The 22,422-nt window shown below is 43.9% G+C and overlaps 1 protein-coding gene across 1 annotated transcript in view; it reads right to left on the reverse strand.

Moving 5' to 3' along the window:
• Window positions 1-814: 814 nt before the first annotated feature.
• LOC149162076 (uncharacterized) overlaps window positions 815-22,422 on the reverse strand; it is a 36,930-nt gene continuing 15,322 nt past the window's right edge. The window contains exon 3 of the mRNA XM_089435094.1: window positions 815-1,414. Within this exon, the coding sequence (XP_089291220.1) occupies window positions 815-1,414 (600 nt within the window). The remainder of the gene's footprint in view (window positions 1,415-22,422) is intronic.

The following is a 22,422-nucleotide window of genomic DNA, read 5'->3' on the forward strand; positions in this document are numbered from 1 at the left end:
GATGTATTCTACATGACGGAGTTGCTCTTGCAGGTGTAGGAGTGGTTGGCCTTCGAGAGGATGCATTGTCTGGATAAGGATACGAAGGGCAGAGTGAATTGCGAGGGCATTTATGTTGAAAGCTGCAACGCCGTTTGGTGCAAGTAACAATAAAGGGTTTTTGTTTGCTGGTGAGTTTTCCACAAATGCTTGGTGCAGACATTTAATCAAATGGGATTTTCCTGTGCCGGCTGTTCCTTGTATGTTGATTTTGCGTGGGGGTTTTGGCGAAGGGGTTTTGAAGTGTGAAAAAATAGTGGTAAAAGCCATGTTTTGGGTAGGGGATAATCTATGATCATGGGGAAGGTTGGAAAAAGAATGATGTCGGTTTTGAATGGTTGAGCGGTTGAATTCAATGAAATTTATGGCAGTTTCTTGCAAGGGGGGAGGGAGAGTATTTTGTGACCAATTGTGGCTGACATCGAAGTCGCAGTAGCCAATCATGTCGAGGTCATCAATTGCAATATTGTAACCTGGGTGTAGCTGAGAGAGGATTTTCCATTCATTCATCTGCATGGAATCAGGGGGGTGTGTGGGGTAGTTTGATCTTCAGTAGGTGGGCTTTGTAGGTTCTCGGTTTCTCGATGGACATGCCATGGTGTATATGTACCCTTTTTTTATTCCCAGTGTGCAATAATTTCTACATCAGTTGAACCAATATCATCAGGGAGTTTTCAGAAGGGGAAATACAAGAGTAATTCACTCCAATAGAAGGTGGCATAAGAAGGAATAGCAGAGGAAGGAATGACATTGTAACGGGGCAAGACATGTACAATCATTGGGGGGAATATGTGTTTCCATTGGTTTTTCTCCGCTGGGCATAATATGACCACGAGCGAGCAGCTTCAAGGAGGGGCAGGGGTTCTAGTGAGGCAGGCCTGTTCATATATGCAACGATAAAGTTTGGTGTCGAACCAAGATTTTCAGTATCTTGTGAAACACGTTTGAAAACAGCCCTGTCAACATTCAAAGAACGGAATGTACGGCTGCAAAGAGAGAGAGGTAGCTTTTGTAACATATGGCATATTTCTTGTGCACCAATGTCTCTATCTACAATGGTTTCTGTAAGGAGTTTTCGGATGACAGCACCAGTAGGTGCTTCTGGAAGGGCACTTTGTGATCGCCGTGATAGCATTTGACGGTAGTTCTCAGATCTTGTCTTTGCTTTTGTTGCATACTTTGAAATATATTTCAATACAGCATGGCGAGAAAGGACTGGTTGGCAATCAACATTTTCTCTCCAAATAGAGAGTAGATCGGCATTGTGAATATTCAATCTTTCATCATTGTGAGCAGGGACATAGGTTTTATGACCTTTATCATCAATGAAAAGTGAAGAAGTGGACTTCAATTCCCACGTACTCCATATCGGCAGCTAAGCACATTGTCTTTCTTACGAAGACAAGAAGATTCATGACATTTTTTATGACGTTGAACGCAGTTGACGAGCTCTGTATAGTCTTCAAACTGTTTGGACGCGAATATTGCTGTTGTGCCAAGGAGACACGGGTTATGAATTGTTGACTGGTGAAGCGGAATATTTCGGTGTTCTGCCTGACGTGGATTCCAAGCAGTTACGTAGTGGTCGAAATATTTATGTGCATTAGCAACTTCTAATGCATTGTCCCAATCAAGTGTGTCCATGTCTGGTGCATTTTGTAGCCAGAGGAAGCCATGAATGTGTGCGGATCCTCTATGTTGCCATTCGTATCTGAATATAATATGAAGGTTACATTTGGTTAATACATATATATGCAATGTATAAAATTAATGTAGAGGGAAATGGATATTAAATAATACCTGCACCAGTAGTCGATTGCATGGAGGCCTTTTTGCAGGATTTCTTCAAGGAAAATTGTAAATCTACAATGCATATATTGGGCTGTTAGATGTGGGTTTTTAATTATGTTTTGGATTTTCCATTGGAAGGGGTTGACTGAATTGGAAGGAACACTGGTGGGCATGATCGTGTGCAAGTCATGCCATTTAGTATCAGTTGCGCTGAGAGTGAAGAAGAATGTTGGGCTTCCTATTTGCGTGATCATGTCAGTCAGCTCAGATCGTCGTTTGTTCCAGAAAGACCGTGTTCCTCGTAGAGCTGAACCGAACCGCATTATTTGCTCTGGTAATCTTGAATCTGGAGAGTCATGAAGACACTGGCGTAGGTCTGAAACCGTTGTTGGCAAGTTGTTCTCAATGTACTTCTTCACGAAAACACTAGTTGTTGCTTGGCTACGGTGGCGCATTAGAATGTTATAAAGATAGTAGCGGAATCTTGGGTGTTGGCCAAAGCGGTTATCATGGTAGTGCAGCAAGTGTAAAGCATATTCATGCATTTCAACTTTTGTAAGCCTTGGTTGCATGATCATTGCGATGCCTGTAGGGAAGAGTGTGGGGAATGCCATGGCAAAGAGGCCGATGGTGTTGTATTCATTTATAGCAGTTAAAGATATTGGAGGCCAATCGATAGAGCTTGTTGAATTTGAATGGGTCAAGTGCAAATAGTTACAAATGTGTTCACGCTCAATACATGAATTTGGGAGTACTGGAACGAAAGAAGAGGGTTGGATTTCTAATGGAGGTAGCATGACATCAGGATTATAAGTAGAATCAGTAGTGGTTTGATGGGGTTCAAAAGAGGAGGTGGTTACACTATGGAGAAGAGAAGAAATGTCTATAGGGTGATCTGGGAGCGCAGAAATTGCAGATGAATTGAATTGAACATCACGGTAGTAAGGGTCATATTTTATTTTGTTTTCAAGGGCTGCAAGGACACGTGATTTGCAAACGAAGAATTCGTAAGCCTTTTCAGATGGATTTTTCCTTTTCACAATGAGGATGTCTAAGTTAGACATCATTCGGGGTAAGTATTTGGCAATAGTGGTGATGTCTTGAGGGAAGCTAATTGTATGGCCACTATATTTGTATTGACCACCACGGGAATGAGTGACTTGTAGAATGGGGTTGACATGTGCAATGAGAATTTCTTCAACCCGTGTTAATTGGTGAAGGACATAGGGTTGTTCTCCAGGGTCCATGTTGTTTAGTTCAGAAAAACGATTGGTAGATTTAGATGATGCACAACGAAAACAAGAGATTCTACCGTGGAAAAGCTTTGTTTTCATTCCTGGGTATGCTTCCTTGCATATTGTGAAAACATGCAAGGTAGAAAGTCCATCAATCCTTTCGCGAAAGCGACGGTGTTCTTCGTTAAGGGGAGGGTTATATTGGATTTGATGAATGTGCAGTGGGTTGGTTTGTATAGGTGGGAGAGCATTTGAGGTGGGAAGGGATGTAGAGGAAGTAGTAGGGTTGTTGTGGTTTTCATAAAGTAGTCGACAGCGTGCATTTATTCGATCCTTTTGTTGTGCATAAAGAATACGTCACTGCTTGTTTTTAGCTGCAATTTGATTGTTTGTTGGCATATCTAAACAAGTACAAGTAATAATTGTTAGTTTTCATAAACAAGTAGTGCATGTTTGGTATCTCATTTTATTGGGTGTAAATCCATTGTGAAATTGAAACATTATATTTTTAACATAGAATTAATATTTTTTTATTTCAACATCGGTGAAGGTAGGTAGATTAGGTAGAAGGAAAAACATGCAATTAGGAATGCTATGAAATCATATGTTCTTTCAGCATCTATCATTGAGAGGAGAGAAACAAGATTAAAAATATTTCGTTCCCTTCTTCTTCAATTTTTTTTTTGTATGACATGTTTGAGCGATAAAATGAATAGCTTAGCAAGCAAGAGATCAATGTATAGCATGTAGACAATGAACGAGAAACATATGTAGTAACTCTTTACAAGTGTTGATATCTATATTATGTAAAATGTAAATGGCAAACATACATATTTTGGAATGACTGGTGGTGGGCTCCAGTATTGTAGCAATAATGCTACAACTCCTGGAGCTTCCTTCTTTAGTTTTATCAACCCGGTAGTTCGTAACAAACTTGGAAGCGACGGCGCTGTATGCACAAGTACTAGCTCTTGCTGCAGCTGTCACTTGGTCAGCTGGCACAAGTCCGCTAGGGGCTCAAGCCAACTTCTATGAGCTCTTAGAAGAATATTTTTAACTGATGGATGAAAGCTAATCTCAAAGGAAGCTAATCTATTTGCAGAAAGGAACTGAAAGCCAACAAGAAACGCAAACCCTAGCAAACCCTAATTCTACCAGCTAGTCTTACTGATGCAGAGATGGAAATGCAAACTACTGAAAGAGATGCCATTACTTCTATGAAGGTAAAATGAATGTGTCTAGACTACCTCTATCTGAAGAAAACATCTTTTGTATTTTTGTTTCAATTAATAGAATTATCATGCATGTGCCTTTAACTAGATTTTTACTGTGCAAAGGTGGATCAAGGAAGAGAAAGGCTTGAAAAAGGTTGGGAAAGTTCAGAGAGGGTCTAAGGGGTCCCTACCCTTTCCAGAGAGTTTCACAAAGTTTGGCTACCAAGAGACCGCGTTTATGAGCTTCTACAGGAAGTCTGCAGGGGTTCTACAGGATGTTTCAGAATTTCTACAGGATGTTCAGTAATTCCTACAGGATGTTCTACAATCAGATTTTGGGTGATGGGTGAGTGGAAGAGGCTGCATGGGTGGATAGGGAGGTAGGAGAGGGGTTTGTAATGACTTAGTGACAGAGAGATGAGATGATGAGGGGGTGTGCTAAGCTAGTTTGTCTAAAGGAGGGTAGAGGGAATGGAAGGCCGAAAAGGGAGGATAACGTGGGCAGTAGAGTAGCTGAGAGACAAGGGGTCTAATTGGGAGGTGAGCAAGTGGCCTGGGCAAGGCTTAGAGGGATGAGAGGGTGAGGGAGTAGCACTGCACAGTGTAAACTGAATCAAATCATCCACGTCCTACACATAATCAAAACATTCCTAACTGTTTAATGGAACCAATGAACAGCAACGTTATTTCTAAGGAAAACCATGTATGGCACTGAAGCAGAGAAACATTCCAAGAGGTCTGAATGCATGGACAACTCCTACAAACGAAAATATTGCCCCAAAGATTGCATGAGTACGTAAACCAATGTTTTTGGTGGGTAGCACTGTCTGCAATTCCAGCCCCTAGAAAGAGGTGAAAATGAGTGTGCAGGCAACCCTTTTCTGGAACTTTTATCAACTCCAATATCTTCACTTTATTCTAAACAGCTGAAGCAACTCTATCTTCTAACAATGACCTACTTAACCACGCCAAGAAATCTAACTCAACAAACTGCGTTTCAAATGCATGTAAAGAAAACCATAATGTTGAAAGAAAAGATAACAATACAGAAGAAGGAGGCCTTAGGCTCTCAGGTTGGGCCCAACCCCGAGAGCTATGGCTCCTTTAAAAGCTCAGAACTGAGATCAAATCTGACTGCTTTCCATTAAAAAATAATAATCATAAGTCAAATAGCATGCCAATAATGGCTACAAAAGAGAAAAACCAAGCTAGCAGCTCGAAGTGCAGAATGTGCAACAATGTTTCAAAAGTCCTTTTCGAAGGCTAAGGCCTTATCATTTATACATCACGAGGCCCCAAGCTGGCCTCCTAAATCAGTGGGACTTGGCTGACCAAACTAGGAGTGAACTGCTGCTTCCTCAAAATCCGTTTGGCTGCCTTCTAAATCCGGTTGTGGTGGCTGTTGGAGCTCAGAGTTGGGGGTGAAGATCCCGAGGAAGGCCATTTAATGCTGTGGACAACCCTCCTACGAATCCTCAACCCCATCTTAGCTGTCTCCTGGTCCTTATCTTCCCGGTTTTGTTCCAATCATGTGTCAAAAAACTTGAAATGAGCACGTGTTAGCCACCTAGGAATAGTGACTGCCCTTATTCATACAAATGACATAAACATACTAAAAAATGATGCATAAGTTATGAAAAATGAAGGATTGAGCAAAGGTAGTTAGGCCAAATGAGCCCAAAATGTTACCAAATTTGGGGCTCATCATCACCCCCCAGCTAAAATGATTGCTCATCCCTGAGCAACTAATCCAGCTCCTCGTCCTTCATTGCTTTCACCGCCACCCTCACATCCCAGGCTTCTGAAGTGGTCTCCTCCTCACTGGCATGGAACCCAGCCTTCCTTTCCACCTCTTCCCACTGCTTATGCTCTTCTTTTTCTGTTCTGCCTTCCATCAATCCTAACAGTAGAGGTGGGCTTAGCTTGAGGCCAATCCAGCTGGCTTGGAGGTTCTGTATGGACTTCTTGTAGAGGGGCACCCGTGCTAGAGCTTCCCTCATTCGAGTTGGAGTATGATATTCTTTGATTTTAAGGCTGTGGGACAATGTGTTCCATCAGCGGGTGCAAGCATGAACACAGTTGTCCCCTAATAGTCTCTCCATATCCTCGAAATATGTTATGGCTTGGGCCTGCTGATCCATGTATTTCAATAAAGTTTGAGGGTTGGTGGCTAAGTGTTGGTGGGCCTATATCAATGCAGTGGGATACCCTCGCTCTGCTCTAATCAGCAGTGGCTCATATAATTCTCGGTCCATGACCTCTTTGACCTCTGCTGCCCTCTTTTCTTCATGGTTCAACCATGAGGCAAATGCCATCAACTGCAATCCCCTACAACTGTGTTGGAATCCCATGAAGTCACATTAGGAAGGGCCAAATTATGGAGATAGAACTCTGAGAGTTTGGCCTTATCCTCTGATGAACTGCTATTGCATAACGTTGTGAACTGCTGGGGGTCTTGGAGTTGGGAGATACCCCTCTGTGCCAATGCATTAATCTGAAATTGCAGCCACTGGTCTCGTAGGTACAGGCCATAGGATTTGGTCGGTTGTCTGCATTGTAGAGCATCCATGGCCCAACTGGCCATGCAAGCCAGTTGTGCCTCTTTTCGCTGCAACTTCTGTTTGAGAGCTTGTATCTCGATTTGTGCTTGCAGTTCCCTTTCCTGTAGATGCGAGGTTGGCTCCCCGAGACCAACTTGCAGTCCTTCTCTGCCTTGATGTTCTGCTGTAGTGTCCCCTGAGGATGTGCCCTTTTCCTTCTTCAGTTCCTGTAGCTGCAGTTTAAGTTTCTCATTCTCTTCCTGTAGGAATACCCGCTGGCAGTTTGCCACGTGTTTGGCCATAGCTAATTCTTTTCTTGCCTCCTTGAGTTGTTCCTCCAAGGGGACTATATCTGCCACTCCTTTTGATTTAGCTATTTTCATCCACGTGTGGGTTCTCACTCTTTCTTCCTCCAACGCAAAGAAAAGCGGCACTGTGAATTTTTGTGGAATAATTTTCCCAGCCTCCAAAAAGTTATAATACGAGCTCAAGCTTGGCTGGGGACTAGGTTCCGGAATATGCTCTTTCTCTTCTTCCCTCGGTGGCTCTACTTCGTCTTCCCTAAGTGGTGATGAGGGTGCCTCTCCCTCCATCCTCTCTGTCTCCTTAAGTCGGGCCAATGTTTCCTGTAGAATGGCCTCAGCATCCTGTAGCCGGGCTTTTGAAGCCAACCTGTCCATTCTCTCCTTCCAAGTAGTTGTCTTCGGGCTCCCCCGCTCATAAGTGACTGATATTTTTGAGGGGGACCTCTCCCTTGGCGAGGTAGGGGTATCTTCTATAGTAATTGGGCTGCTGGATGGAGGTTGGGGCCTGCCTGTTTTGATTCTCACACTTCTCCTGGCTTTGAAATACAGAGGGATCTCCCTCTTTCGTTTTTCCTTTGGCTTAGGAGGTGTACTAAGGGTGGCCAGCACGGCTGCTGCCTCCCTTGCAAGAATTTCGGTTGTCTTCTCCTTTGGTTTTCCTTTCTCAGGGCTTCCTGTAGAAGGCCCTGTATCAGCTGATTTCTGGCTTCCTTTAGAAGCCGTTTTTGGTTTTCCTGTAGAAACAGGTGGCACCGTTTTAGCCTGTTTGGTTGAGGGTGCTTTTCCTTTTGACTTGGGTGAGGCTGCTTTCGAGGTGCCTTTACTGACGTGGACTTGTTCCGTCCTTTCCACCCTACTCTGTAGCCTTTTCTCTCTGGGTATCAATGTGGATTTTTCACCCTCCTTTTCGGCAACCTGGGGTTTCTCTTGCCTCCCCTTTTGTTCTTTCTTTGGTGCTTTGGCCGCGGGTTCTTGGCCTTTCCCTTTCTTCTCTGTGTGTACTGACTCCTTCTCCTTGCTGCTGTAGGAGGTGAGCTCCTCGGTCAACATTTTGATATCGCCATCCTTAGTCAGATTTCGGAAGGCTTACCACGAGAGAGGGACTGTGTAGGTGTGGAGTGCATCCTCCACGAGGAGCTTAATGAGCCCATGATGGGCTACCTGGTCTGGCGTGCCCTCTCGTAATTTGGTGGCACATTCAGTCATGGACTGCAGGAGGAAGTAAGGAATACTTAGCTTATTTTCTGAAGGTAGGTCCATTTGGTGCCTCAATTCTGTGAGTAGCCGGAAATGGTACCCATATACGATGCTGAATCGTCCTTCGCACGTGATATATTTCATAATTTGGAGGCTGACCTCACTCCAAAGCGGCTGTAGGCTAGCTCTGCGAACCCCGTTCTTATCCTCTGAGAATTTCTCCTCCGGTGGAAAGAACTCCTTTTTAGCCTTCTGGCCTAATTTCCTCTCCTCCTTGTCCCACGGTACCCCCATTGGGAGGTCAGTGACTCTGCTGATGAACTGTGGGGTGAGTCTGAGATTCAAACCCCTGAAATTGACAATGGCCAGCGTTTTTTATTTTGGCTTCAAAGCTCGCAGGAAATCCTCTGCCACCTCATCATCATAACCTTGAAGCTTGTCGCAGAACGACATCCATCGCGCACGAGTGAACAGTTCTACCACCTCCGGGTTTTCCCGTAGCTTCTTTGAGTCTGTCGGTTCCTTTCTGATGAATCCACCCAGCATGGTGAAAGCCTGCTATGTTAGCCGGAGGTGGCGGGTGCGTATCAAAAGATGGCCTTTCGGATTTCTTTGGGACAAAGCATAGAACTACGCCTCTGTCACGCACACAATTCGTGAATTCTTGACCATCTACAGATGAGCCTTGACAAGGGCTCAATTACAAACCACATCCTGTAGAAAACCCTGCATATACTACGAAGACAATTTTCATGCAAAAGGAAGACGACGCTTGCAATTTTATGCTCAGAATGTAGTTTTACATTTTTGAGGACGTCGACTTCGCCACCCTTCAAACCAATTGCATGGGAGGAACAGGTTTAGGCTTACCATTTCCAATTCGCCACCTTTGACGTGAATAGATCAATTTTCCTCTGTAGCGGCGAGCTTCCTGTAGCGCAGCTTCCTGTAGAAGTAGCGCACAGGTTCCGGAGAGCACGTCAGTGGTTCTGTGCCTTCTGTGCCACCACCAAATGTCTGAACGAGCCGAGGACTTGGAGTAACAAGCTTCAGAGAAATTCGGATGCTTACTCGACTGCAAAACGGCTGGTGATAAATGAGTGGAGTGACGATCTAACCGGTGGATTTGAATCCCGGCCAAACTCGTGGCGCGGGGGTGAGTTGTCCCTGCCGGACCGTTGGACGACGTCACCTACTCATTTCACTGCAAGTCTCCCTGACTGCCGCATCATTCCCTGCAGATCTGCCGCCGCCATTTCCGTTAAATCGCCGCTTCTCCCTGACTGGACGCTTCTCACGTGTCCATTACCCGTTTTGCTTGCCACGACCACCACTTTCCAAATCTGACGAGACCATCTGACTGGTCGTGGTGGCCAGTTGAATGGCTACCCGACTGCTCAACCCATTCATTTCCACACTTGCAAACATTTTAGAGTATTATTCATGTAATTTGACGAAAAAAGGGTGAGGCACTTACCTGTGCGGCTGCGACGTTATTTTCAGGTTTCGGGACGAGGGTGATTGGATTTGCTTGTTGCTGCTTCATGCACAGGCACAGGGGTTCCTCCTCGCAGACTATTGTTGGTTACAACGCTTATTACCTGGCTGCGGATGGTGCATGTGCCCGCTCTATGTGTTGCAGGCGCCTTGATGGTGTACACTCTAGCTGGATGAACTGCTACGGGATTCCTGTAGGATGTCCTGTAGCAGTTTTTCCTCCTCGGGTGCATGCCGAAACGGTGGAGACGGTGGCATCACGGTCACGATCGCAGGGCCCTCGGATGGCTTTGATAAGTAGTGCATGGTGTCTCTGCATCTTTTTTCCATTTGAGAATTGCTTCCTCTGATAATTCAATGTTCTGATTTGACTGTGCAGGTATTTCCATTGCATGGCAACTGGGGTGGTAGAAGGAGGCGACAGCAGTGCGTGATGGAGAAAACATTAGCTTGCATGCCTCCGTGTCGGACCTCGGGCGTTAGATCTCCCCACACAGTCAGTTCTAGGCCGTCCAAAGCTTCTACAGGAAGTTTCCTGTAGAAATACAGAACTTCCTATAGAAAGTCCTGTAGCTTCCTGTAGAAGGCTAAACTGTGATCAAATCATGCCCAGACCTTGGAAGAGATGAGTGTTTCTGGAGGGAGTGCTGGTGAGGTCACCTGGTAGTATAGTAGGGACCTTTGTCTTTGAGTTGAGGGGCCTCTTTTCCTGCATGGAATACCTGCAACCTGCATGCATTGCCACATTGTGAACTTGCTTTCCATGTTTTTTTTTGTTTGTTTTTTTCTTTTTTTCTTTTTTTTTTTTGAAAGACAGTAGGGGCGCCTCCATGAGGTTTTCACCCTTACCATCTGCCTTGAGCGCCTCAGAGAGGTTTTCACTCAAGGGTCTTTTTCAAACATTTTCAGAAAGACAGCAGGGACGCCTCAATGAGGTTTTCACCCCTACCATCTGCCTTGGGAGCCTCAGAAAGGTTTTCACCCAAGGATCTTTATTATTATTATTATTATTATTATTATTATTATTTTAAGATCTTCAGGGTATGCCCAAAACAGAGGCAGAACCCTTCTCTATGACCAGCACTGATTTTTCCACAGTTTTGATGAATTCCTGCCTTGTAAGAGGTTTTCTGTAGATCTTTAGTCGATGCCCATTGACAAGAATAGGGATGGCCTCCTCATCAATGGTCCGAGTAAGAACAGATCCATTGTCATTACATTTTTCCACTGCATATGGTCCCAGCCATCTGGTTCTCAGCTTCCCCTTGAAATCCTTATGCCTGGAATCATACAACAGCGCCCAATCTCCCGGCTGAAATTGCTTGTCATTGAGGTGTTGGTCATGCCGCACCTTCCTCTGAAGTTGAACCACTTCTGAGTGGAGAAGGGCCTGCATTTGGTGCTCGTCCAATCCATTCAGCTGCAATAACCTTTCTTGTTGGGCATGGCTGAGATCCAGGTCCAGCTGAGCTGCCATCCTCAAGGTGTTGTATTCGAACTCAATTGACAGCAAAGCTCTCTTCCCATAGACCAGCTCATAAGGTGTGAAGCCGGTTGTGGTCTTCCAAGTGGTGTTGTAAGCCCATGTGGCCTCAACCAGGCGATCTGCCCAATCTTTCCTGCTGCTGCTCACCACCTTAGTCAAGATCCCTTCCAATACTCTATTGGTGACTTCCACTTGCCCATTTGTTTGAGGATGATAGGGGGTGGAAGTCCTACGCTTGATTTTGTGATGAGCGAGTAGGTCTTCAATTAAGTTGGAGGTGAACTGGCTTCCTTGATCAGTGACTATCTCTCTTGGGTAGCCAAATTTGTAGAAGATGTTTTCTCTTAATAACTCGGCCACCTTTTCTTCTGCCACTGCTTTGATTGCCTTGGTTTTTGCCCACTTTGTCAGGTAGTCTGTGCACACAATGATGTAAGACCTTTGCCTCGAAGGAGGATTGATTGGACCCACAAAATCCATACCCCACTTCTCAAATGGCTCAAGAGTCACTTGAGGTTGGAGAGGCATTTCGTCCCTTGGAGTCGGTTTCCCCATCCTTTGGCATCGGTCACATTGGCTGATATACCTTCTGACATCTTGATGAAGCGTGGGCCAATAGTAGCCTGCCTGCAGGATTTTGAAGGCAGTCCTTTTGGCTGCAAAATGTCCTCCACAAGGCCCGTCATGACAGGTTAGGAGGATATCAAAGACTTCCTCCTCCCTTACACAACGCAGATCTGATCAGGGCCAAGCTTGAACAGGTTGCCCCCGATCCAAGTGAATGAGGCACTCTTCCGTATGATCCTGCTCTTCTCTCTTGAGGATAGGTGCGGAGGAAACTGTGTTGAGACAAGGTAGTTTGCTATATCAGCAAACCATGGAGAGAGTATTGAAATAGCAAACAGATGTTCATCTGGCATCTGGTCATCCCCTGTTCCATCCTCTCCTACAGGTAAATCCAATCTAGACAAAAAGTCAGCAACAACATTTTCTTTACCTGGTTTGTCAACGATAGTCAAATCAAACTGCTGCAACAAAAGTAACCATCTAATAATACGAGCATTCACATCTGGTTTATTCATTAAATATCTAATTGCAGCATGATCAGTATGTACAAATGTTTGATATCCAGTGATATAATGTCGGAATTTGTTCAGTGCATGGACCACGGCCAAGAATTCCTATATGGAAGTTTTTGTTCAACTTGTCCTAAGGCTGCCCCTATGGCTTTGTTCGAGGCATCAGTGTGGATGTGGAAAGGTAGGGCCCAGTTTGGACCTCTCAAGATTGGGGCAGACACCAACTTGTCCTTTAATTCATTCAGAGCCTTCTGACAATCGCCAGTCCATTTAAACTCAACATCTTTTGCCAAGAGGCTAAACAATGGCGAGGCTAGCTTGCTGAAGTCTTTAATGAATATCCTATAATACCCTGCTAATCCTAAAAACTTCGAACATCTCTTACCTTCTGAGGAGGTGGAACCTTCTTGATGAGAGCAATTTTGTTAGGATCCACCTGTAACCCTTGGTAAGAAATGGTATGGCCTAGCACGGTCCCTTCAGTCATCAAGAATTCACACTTTTCAGGACTAAGGGACAGGTTCATCTCAATGCACTTGGTTAGGACTTTTCCCAAATTGGACAATGCTTCCTGGAAATTGGACCCATAAGGAGTGAAGTCATCCATATAGATTTCCACCGAATCATGGACCAGCTCAGAAAAGATGCTCAAGACGGCTCTCTGGAAGGTGGCAGGAGCATTGCATAGTCCAAAGGGAAGAACTCGGTAAGCAAAGGTACCCCAAGGACAAGTGAAGGTGGTCTTATCTTGGTCTTCCGGGCTGATTTGGATCTGGTTATACCCGCTAAACCCATCTAGGAAAGAGAAAAACTTCTTTCCTGCCAGTCCATCCAACACTTGATCTATGAAGGGTAGAGGAAAATGGTCTTTCTTGGTGGCCTTGTTCAGTTCTCGGTAGTCCACACAGATTCTCCACTTCCTGTTTTTCTTGGGAACCAACACCAAAGGGGACACCCATTCACTATCCGAGATGGGGTAAATGAATCCGGCATCCAACAATTTTTGTAATTCCTCCTTGACGATGTCCTTAAGGGCTGGATTCATTCTCCTTTGGGGTTGTCTAACCGGTTTACAATCTTCTTTGATGTAGATGTGATGGGTACAGACCGAGGGATGGACTCCTTTCATCTCCTTATAGCTCCAAGCAAAAGCATCTAGATGACTGGCCAACAGACTACACAGCTCCTTTTCCTGGGAAGGAGATAGGGAGGAGCTGATCTTTAACGTTCTCTCAGGGCCGAACTCCACATTTTTTACTCTGGGAGTGACAGGGTTGGTCACACAAAGGTCCACTAAGGTGCTGGCTTGGGCATCCTCCACCAATTCCTCTAAGGACAATGCACTGGGAGGTGGAGTCTGGATCAAGGTCTCAATCAAATCATCCTCGGTTGGGAGGCCTCCCCTAGTGGTGTCTAGGGTGCACAAAGGTGTTGAGTACACCTCATCCTCTTCTCCTTCCTCCAACCAAAGTGGTAAGTCATGCTCTAATAAGGGTTGGGCAGGAGGGTACAGGACTAGTTGCTTGGACATAGGACCATTTTTGATGGTCATGTTTCCTGCACGGCAGCTTATGTAAGCATTTGCAGTGGCTAACCAAGGCCTTCCCAAAATAAGAGGGTATCCAGTAAGCTTTGCCTTTGGTTGCAGAACCAAGAAGTCTGCAGGGTACTCCCAAGAGTCAACAGAGACCAAGACATCCTCTACAATCCCTTCGGGAGTCACGGTGGAGCGATCTGCTAGTTGTAGGACTGTCGAGGTCTTTCTCAAGGAACCCTGAAGGTTGAGTTTGAGCATGGTATCTCTGGTCATCACATTAATGGCAGCCCCCAGATCAATCAATGTGTGAGGTATGATGGTGTCATTGATGTGGACATCCACTACAGGACTCCCAGGATCCAGATACTTTGGGCAGATGGCCTGCCCCAACATAAGATCAGACAGTTGTCCTATGACATTGATGGTTGAAGCATCTCTTTTTCGCCTGCCTGGGTGTCTGAAACACTTTTCCTTAACCAGTTTGTTGTATATCGGTACATCTTTGATGGCTTGGAGAAGTGGTATTCTCACACACAACTGTTTGAGTTCTCCCAGAAGCTCATCCTCCTCTGGGTTGGGTTGTGTGGTGGCCGTTAGTCTCTCAGGAAAGGGTGGAATGGCCTTTGGTTCACTTTCCTGTTTATCTTCCTCGTCCTCTGGGGGAGGAGGTTGGTGATCCGGAAGAGTCTTTCCAGATCGCAGATTAATCTCCTAGATCTCCACAGCATAGGTAGGGCATGATGTTTCCCCAGTATATACCTGCTGGGCCTGTCTGTTGTTGGGGTTCGGGTTCGGTTGAGCAGGCATTTGGGGTTGCCTTGGAGGAGCAGGAGGTAATGGTTTTGGTTGAGCTGGTGGTGGAGGCAAAATGGCGGGAGGAGTATTGTACTGGGGCCTCCACCCCGATTGAGGTGCATTCCACTGAGGCTGTGGCTGGGCATGTGAGTGAAACAAATGAGTAGTGGGCTGAGTATGGTACTGAGGTGGGTAAGACCATGGAGGAGGTATAGACCAGGAAGGATGAGCAGGGGGACCCCAGGAAGGCATAGGAGCGGATTGGTTGGGGCTGTAATAAGCTTGAGGTGTCCCTTGCATCCCCTGTTGGTAAGGTCTAGGTCCTTGTGGCCTCCTTTTGTTGAGGAAATAGAGAGGTTCAGTGGGCGCTTCTGTCCCTTGATACATGGTTTTAAGCCCAAGTAAGGTCGGACATTGGTTTGTGGGGTGGTCCTCCTCACAGACAAAACATACCTCAACCGAATGTAATGGGCACTCGTTCTTAGGATGTTTCCTTGTACACCTAGGGCAGAAGATAGCCAAAGCCCTCTCAGCTTCCTCTTTCTTCTGTTGGATTCGGAATGTATCAAGTTGCATGGCGATGGTCTATCTCACCTCACTCTTGAGGTCCTCTAATTGATTTGCAAACTCATGTTTGCAGAAAGGAATACCAGCTGAGAGGAGGTTTCCTCTACCTCTTTTTCGGGCTGCCCTAGAGTGGTTTCTAAACACAGTCTTTATGTCCTCATAAGGTAGTTGGTAAATATCTCCTCCAGCTAGCATGTGAAGGGTATCTAAGAGGTCTTCAGGGACTCCTCGGAGCAGGACCAACTTAAGAGATTCAGGGTCAAGTGTGCACCTAGCCCGTTTATAGCTAAGTTGGAACCTTTCCTCGTAATCTTCTAAAGACTCATCATTCCCCATGGTCATCCGAAATAATTCTCTCTTGGTTTCCTTGGACCTACAGTAGTCCTGGTATTTGGTATTGAAAGCTTGCTGCATCTAGGCCCAAGTGGTGATACTGTTCCCAGGTAAGCCCATGAACCAGCGTAATGCTGCATCCTTAAGGGTAGAGGGGAAGAGTTTCAGTTTTTGCTCATCTTCGGTATAGTCATAGGTTCGACAAAGGACGGCAAACTCAAACATGAAGGTATCAGGGTCTTCAGTAGTCAGTCCATGGAAGTGAGGTAAAGCGGAGGGGCTGATGTTCTTCATTTTCATGTCTCCATTGGTCTCTCGGATGGGGAAGGCACCTTCAATTCTCTCATCTTCTCCCCTATTGTCAACCATAGCTTTAGATGGAGTGTTCTCTAACTCTTCTTCTGCTATAGGATCTTCGTATATCTCAGGAGGTTCGCCTATAGGTTCTTCTGGATCACTGTCACCAAAGAAGAGAGAAGGGTGACTCAGTGATGTGGTGGGGGTGTTGGTTAAGAATTTGCCTGTTTTATCTCGATTTCTACGAGGCATGAAATGAAAAGACTTCTGATTGCTTTTGTTTTTCTGGTACCTGCAAAACTAAAACAGATTGAATTGCAACTAACTATCTTGCTGAAATGGAAATGCGGAATTGAAATGAAAGCATGAAAGAACTAATCTATTTTTCTCAAATGAAATTGCAGGAATGAAATGCTAAGCTATGCTTGCAGAAATGAAATTACGGAATTGAAATGTTAATCTATGAAAGCAGGAAATGTCTATGCTACTTTTGCAGAAAGGAAATTGCAAAATGGAAATGAAATACTACTTAGTAGAAGGCGAGAGTAGGAAAGTAGAAGAAAAGCAACAATCACCAATACTCTGACGCTTCCCCGGCAACGGCGCCAAAAATATGGTGGGCTCCAGTATTGTAGCAATAATGCTACAACTCCTGGAGCTTCCTTCTTTAGTTTTATCAACCCAGTAGTTCGTAACAAACTTGGAAGCGACGGCACTGTATGCACAAGTACTAGCTCTTGCCGCAGCTGTCACTTGGTCAGCTGGCACAAGTCCGCTAGGGGCTCAAGCCAACTTCTATGAGCTCTTAGAAGAAGCTTTTTAACTGATGGACGAAAGCTAATCTCAAAGGAAGCTAATCTATTTGCAGAAAGGAACTGAAAGCCAACAAGAAACGCAAACCCTAGCAAACCCTAATTCTACCAGCTAGTCTTACTGATGCAGAGATGGGAATGCAAACTACTGAAAGAGGTGCCATTACTTCTATGAAGGTAAAATGCATGTGTCTAGACTACCTCTATCTGAAGAAAACATCTTTTGTATTTTTGTTTCAATTATTAGAATTATCATGCATGTGCCTTTAACTAGCTTTTTACTGTGCAGAGGTGGATCAAGGAGGAGAAAGGCTTGAAAAAGGTTGGGAAAGTTCAGAGAGGGTCTAAGGGGTCCCTAACACCCTTCCAGAGAGTTTCACAAAGTTTGGCTACCAAGAGACCGCGTTTATGAGCTTCTACAGGAAGTCTGCAGGGGTTCTACAGGATGTTTCAGAATTTCTACAGGATGTTCAGTAATTCCTACAGGATGTTCTACAATCGGATTTTGGGTGATGGGTGAGTGGAAGAGGCTGCATGGGTGGATAGGGAGGTAGGAGAGGGGTTTGTAATGACTTAGTGACAGAGAGATGAGATGATGAGGGGGTGTGCTAAGCTAGTTTGTCTAAAGGAGGGTAGAGGGAATGGAAGGCCGAAAAGGGAGGATAACGTGGGCAGTAGAGTAGCTGAGAGACAAGGGGTCTAATTGGGAGGTGAGCAAGTGGCCTGGGCAAGGCTTAGAGGGATGAGAGGGTGAGGGAGTAGCACTGCACAGTGTAAACTGAATCAAATCATCCACGTCCTGCACATAAGCAAAACATTCCTAACTGTTTAATGGAACCAATGAACAGCAACGTTATTTCTAAGGAAAACCATGTATGGCACTGAAGCAAAGAAACATTCCAAGAGGTCTGCACGCATGGACAACTCCTACAAACGAAAATATTGCCCCAAAGATTGCATGAGTACGTAAACCAATGTTTTTGGTGGGTAGCACTGTCTGCAATTCCAGCCCCTAGAAAGAGGTGAAAATGAGTGTGCAGGCAACCCTTTTCTGGAACTTTTATCAACTCCAATCTCTTCACTTTATTCTAAACAGCTGAAGTAACTCTATCTTCTAACAATGACCTACTTAACCACGCCAAGAAATCTAACTCAACAAACTGCGTTTAAAATGCATGTAAAGAAAACCATAATGCTGAAAGAAAAGATAACAATACAGAAGAAGGAGGCCTTAGGCTCTCAGGTTGGGCCCAACCCTGAGAGCTATGGCTCCTTTAAAAGCTCATAACTGAGATCAAATCTGACTGCTTTCCATTAAAAAATAATAATCATAAGTCAAATAGCATGCCAATAATGGCTACAAAAGAGCAAAACCAAGCTAGCAGCTCGAAGTGCAGAATGTGCAACAATGTTTCAAAAGTCCTTTTCGAAGGCGAAGGCCTTATCATTTATACATCACGAGGCCCCAAGCTGGCCTCCTAAATCAGTGGGACTTGGCTGACCAAACTAGGAGTGAACTGCTGCTTCCTCAAAATCCGTTTGGCTGCCTTCTAAATCCGGTTGTGGTGGCTGTTGGAGCTCGGAGTTGGGGGTGAAGATCCCGAGGAAGGCCATTTAATGCTGTGGACAACCCTCCTACGAATCCTCAACCCCATCTTGGCTATCTCATGGTCCTTATCTGCCCGGTTTTGTTCCAATCATGTATCAAAAAACTTGAAATGAGCACGTGTTAGCCACCTAGGAATAGTGACTGCCCTTATCCGTACAAATGACATAAACATACTAAAAAATGATGCATAAGTTATGAAAAATGAAGGATTGAGCAAAGGTAGTTAGGCCAAATGAGCCCAAAATGTTACCAAATTTGGGGCTCATCAACTGGAAGAGAGTATTTGCAGTGAAAGCTACAGGTTGCATCATAATAACATGGGTGTGTAATTTACAACAAGATGAGACAATTAGTTGTGCGGAAATGTTTGTTTATGTACAAACAGGCGTGGTAGAAGAAACCCTAAGAAACAGTTCAAAGGCGGCGGACAACAGGTCGTTTTGAAGTGGACATTGCTTGAATGTCAGTGAGTGCTTCCTTGCATGCAGAGGCATATTGAATTTCTTCTGAATTGATCAGTATTGGTTGCAAGCATTGAACACCGTTGAAGTAATCTGCTTTAATGGAAAGTGTTAGCTGGAAGCGGTGCCCTGAAATTCGGCCACAAATTTCCTGCAGATCAGTTGGTTCGATAGAAAGCAGGAATAGGTCTTTTGTCGTGATGCCCATGAGCTCGTTCCCTGCATCATTGAAAACTATGGCATTTTGTAGATTCCTGGTGTGGTCATGTAGCTCAATTTTAAGTTTGTAACGGTAGTCACATTCTGGGAAGTCACCGTTACATTTTGTACAATGCCAAAGATTGTTAGAATGCTCCACAACGCTCTTCATGCATTGTTTTCCATTGAAATCTAGTGGACATGCTAGAAAGTAGAAGTCGTCCATATGAAGAGCATTAATTGTTGCTCGAACTGAAACCCAGATTGCTTTATAGGAGGGATGCATGCCAGCAATTTCATGAAACGTCTTTCGTGGTAGGGCACGTTTCGAAGCAATACCATGGTTTCTACTCAAAGATGGAGAAGAAGAGCTATAGCCTATTTCATGGAACCATGCATGTAGTTGGTGAGTTTCTTCAACTTGTGGATTTATTGTGAGAGTGCTTGTTGGTATCGTCCCTATTGTGGTTCCATTAAATTCTGATATGCGGCCTCCTTTGATTGCAAGGATTGGTGGGTTGTCGAAAGAGTAGAATTCAGAAAGATTCTGTCCTATATAGTCACAATGGTCTCCCCATAATGTTACATCAATGCTAAAACCCGACTTGTCCTTTAATATGAGTGTTTTCCTTAATGTTTCACTTCCATCTTTTCGTCGAATTGTTGATGCAGGTGAAGTGGAGGTAACAACACCAATGACATCCACATTCGTATTTGGAGTTGCACTTTTTATTTCAGCAATAGTCTTGAAGTGAAAGCTCTGGTAAGGAAACGTTGGATCATCTGTGGGACATGGATTGATAGTGGAAGCAGCAAACAAGTAAATTTCCCATTTGTTCTTGAGGTGGTTGTAGTTTGGATTTGCTTCTCTCACTGTGCCATTTGAAACAATGTATAGTTGCCCAACTTGAATTAGATTGTAAAGAGATTCGGCCAGTTCGGCAAATGCAGAAAGGTGGATCTCTTCCTTATCACGGTTGATAAGGTCAAATCCAAAAACTTTTCCTGAGCCTCGCACATTGTTGTAAGCCTTCAATGATGTTTTTGCATATGCCCTACCTTGGATTGACCAATATTTTCGGTAAGGGTTGAGTGTCATGAATGGAATTGTTGTAGTTGTTGCCGTAGTTGGTGGAGTAACTACAAAGGGCAAGGTATCTTCAGATGATGAAGAGCTAAATTGGGATGAACCCGCCTATGCATGTTGTAGCGTCGATGCGTCCTTCATCAATGTTGCTGAGCGCATCACAACTTCAAGCTCAACAACTCGGATGGACCTTATGTAAACAAATGAGAAATGAATTAATGAAGATTCCATTTTCCTTCTTTTAATGCAAACAACGTTTAGAAGGGAAAAAGTAAAAGAGAGTGACTTCAACTGGTGGGCCTTACGAGGAGTTTTGGAGCACTGTGCAAGCTGCTTTTTTAAGCAGAATTATTGAGCCAATTTGGATGTCTCTAGATACAAATTGTGGGCCATATGCGGATGGTAGCAAAGTCTTATGCTGATGTGTTCCATCATATAGAGTAATGTGGAAGTGCGATGATGTTGTTTTTAATGAGGTAACAGAACCAACATCGATTATCTGAAGTAGTGGTTGAATCTCGGTGCAACCATTCAGCAATAGAGGAATGGAATTCGTTGTCAAGGTTGTCTCCATAATATTAACAGGAGGTTTCTTTTTCCCGTGATAGGAGTACCTGCAATTCATCAATTTCACCACAACACAAAATTCTAGTTAAAGAAGATGTGATATGAATGCGGAATCTAATCTAACAAGGCTAACTTTTGATGGTGAAACAATAATAAGGGCACAACCTAGACGGGGAGGAGAATAACCTCTCATATTAACCACCCAAGGTAGACCACATTAACAAAATGCTTGTTATTTGATTCAGTGACAAGGTACATATTGTGCAAATACGAAAGTACCTCAAGCGCCTCAAAGATCCTTATAGTCTTACAGTACCATCAAAACATCAATAAAATAGGAACATTTTCCAGCCATTCCTAATACTGATCCTACCCATTAAGAGATGTGGTTCAATCAAGGCAATTGCCATGTATTTCGCTCACTTAATTTACCCTTTGCAGACCCTTTTTAAAGGCTGACTGGACTCCTTATGGCTTTGTAATAATTTTTTATAAGTGGTTCATATTAGTAGGCCTTGGAGGCATCAACATAAAGTGCCCACACTTAGCGCAGGCAGTGTGAGACCCATCACTTGGAAGCAGTGTGCTTCTTTTGTGAATCTTGTACATAATTCATGATATATTAACGATTTTCTGAACAATGCACAATTTTTTTTTTTTTAATATGCTATATTCGGGTGTACTCACTGTGCTTGTGCATTTTTTCACATTATAGGGAATCACTTTCATTAAACATATGTTGAATGGTAGCCATTGCATATAACGAACACGCCATTCAAACACTATGTATAGCTATTGAATCTGAAAGTTCACACATTCCTTCAGTCTGGGCATCTAGAAGAACTATTTGGGGCCAAGCTCATGTTTGTAATAAGAGCTATCTGGGTCCTCCCTCTTGTCAGAAACAAGCACCTGAAAACAGCATCCAGACCATAACAACAATCAGATTCCATCAGTCACAAAACTGTGGCCAGATTGCAGACTATCATGGGCAGTTTCTATTTATTTGCAGCCTGACCAACCCATCTAAATGCAACGATCTGCAAAAAGAGGAGTAATTCAATTCCCATTTTCTTTTCGTACAAAGTTACAAAGAGGCAAATGGAGTATGGTGTGCAAGGGGAAAGAATGTGGGCAGTTTCGATATAATTTTAGCCTCACCAACCCATGTAATTTCATGGACTGCAAGGAAGGGCTTTGAATGACCTCGCCTCCTACCTATCCTTAGGTGTGCACAATCAAAATTTTCTCTGAAAATGTGTGCTCATACCATGTTTTGTCTAATAGTATTGTTAGTATGTCAATTTCTTAAGCAACACACATGCAGAATTCAGAGTAGAATGACATGGATAGGCCTCCACAATATTTTTTGGATAATTTATACTTGCCTGTGCACTCTAGGGTATGTCTACCTAAAACTATATATTTCTTGTAAACCTACGCTTATGGTTTAGCCACAGTTTTTTAGAATATAAATTTTAATTGTTTTTGTGCAAAAAAAGAGCAAGTTTAACACAAAGAAACTGTATAGAAGATTGTGTGTTCGTAAAAGATGTTAGAACCTGAAAGGTACTAATCAAATCAAAATGACAGGTCTTAAATATAAACCAACATGTGCAGAATCCGGTGAAGGGTGTGATTTAGTTTATCTTAATTGCAGATTGCAGCCCATTTCTTATTGTAATGGATTAAAATCTTTTCATTAATGGAACCATTGTTTTGAAAAAAAAGAACTTCTGGCCAATAAAGTAATGGTTCATTGTTAAATTACAAACT

This window comes from Pinus tabuliformis, chromosome 5_2 (genome assembly GCF_031772625.1).
Source record: "Pinus tabuliformis cultivar Carrire ecotype Pingquan chromosome 5_2, CPIR1, whole genome shotgun sequence".
In the NCBI taxonomy this organism is placed as follows: Eukaryota; Viridiplantae; Streptophyta; class Pinopsida; order Pinales; family Pinaceae; genus Pinus; species Pinus tabuliformis.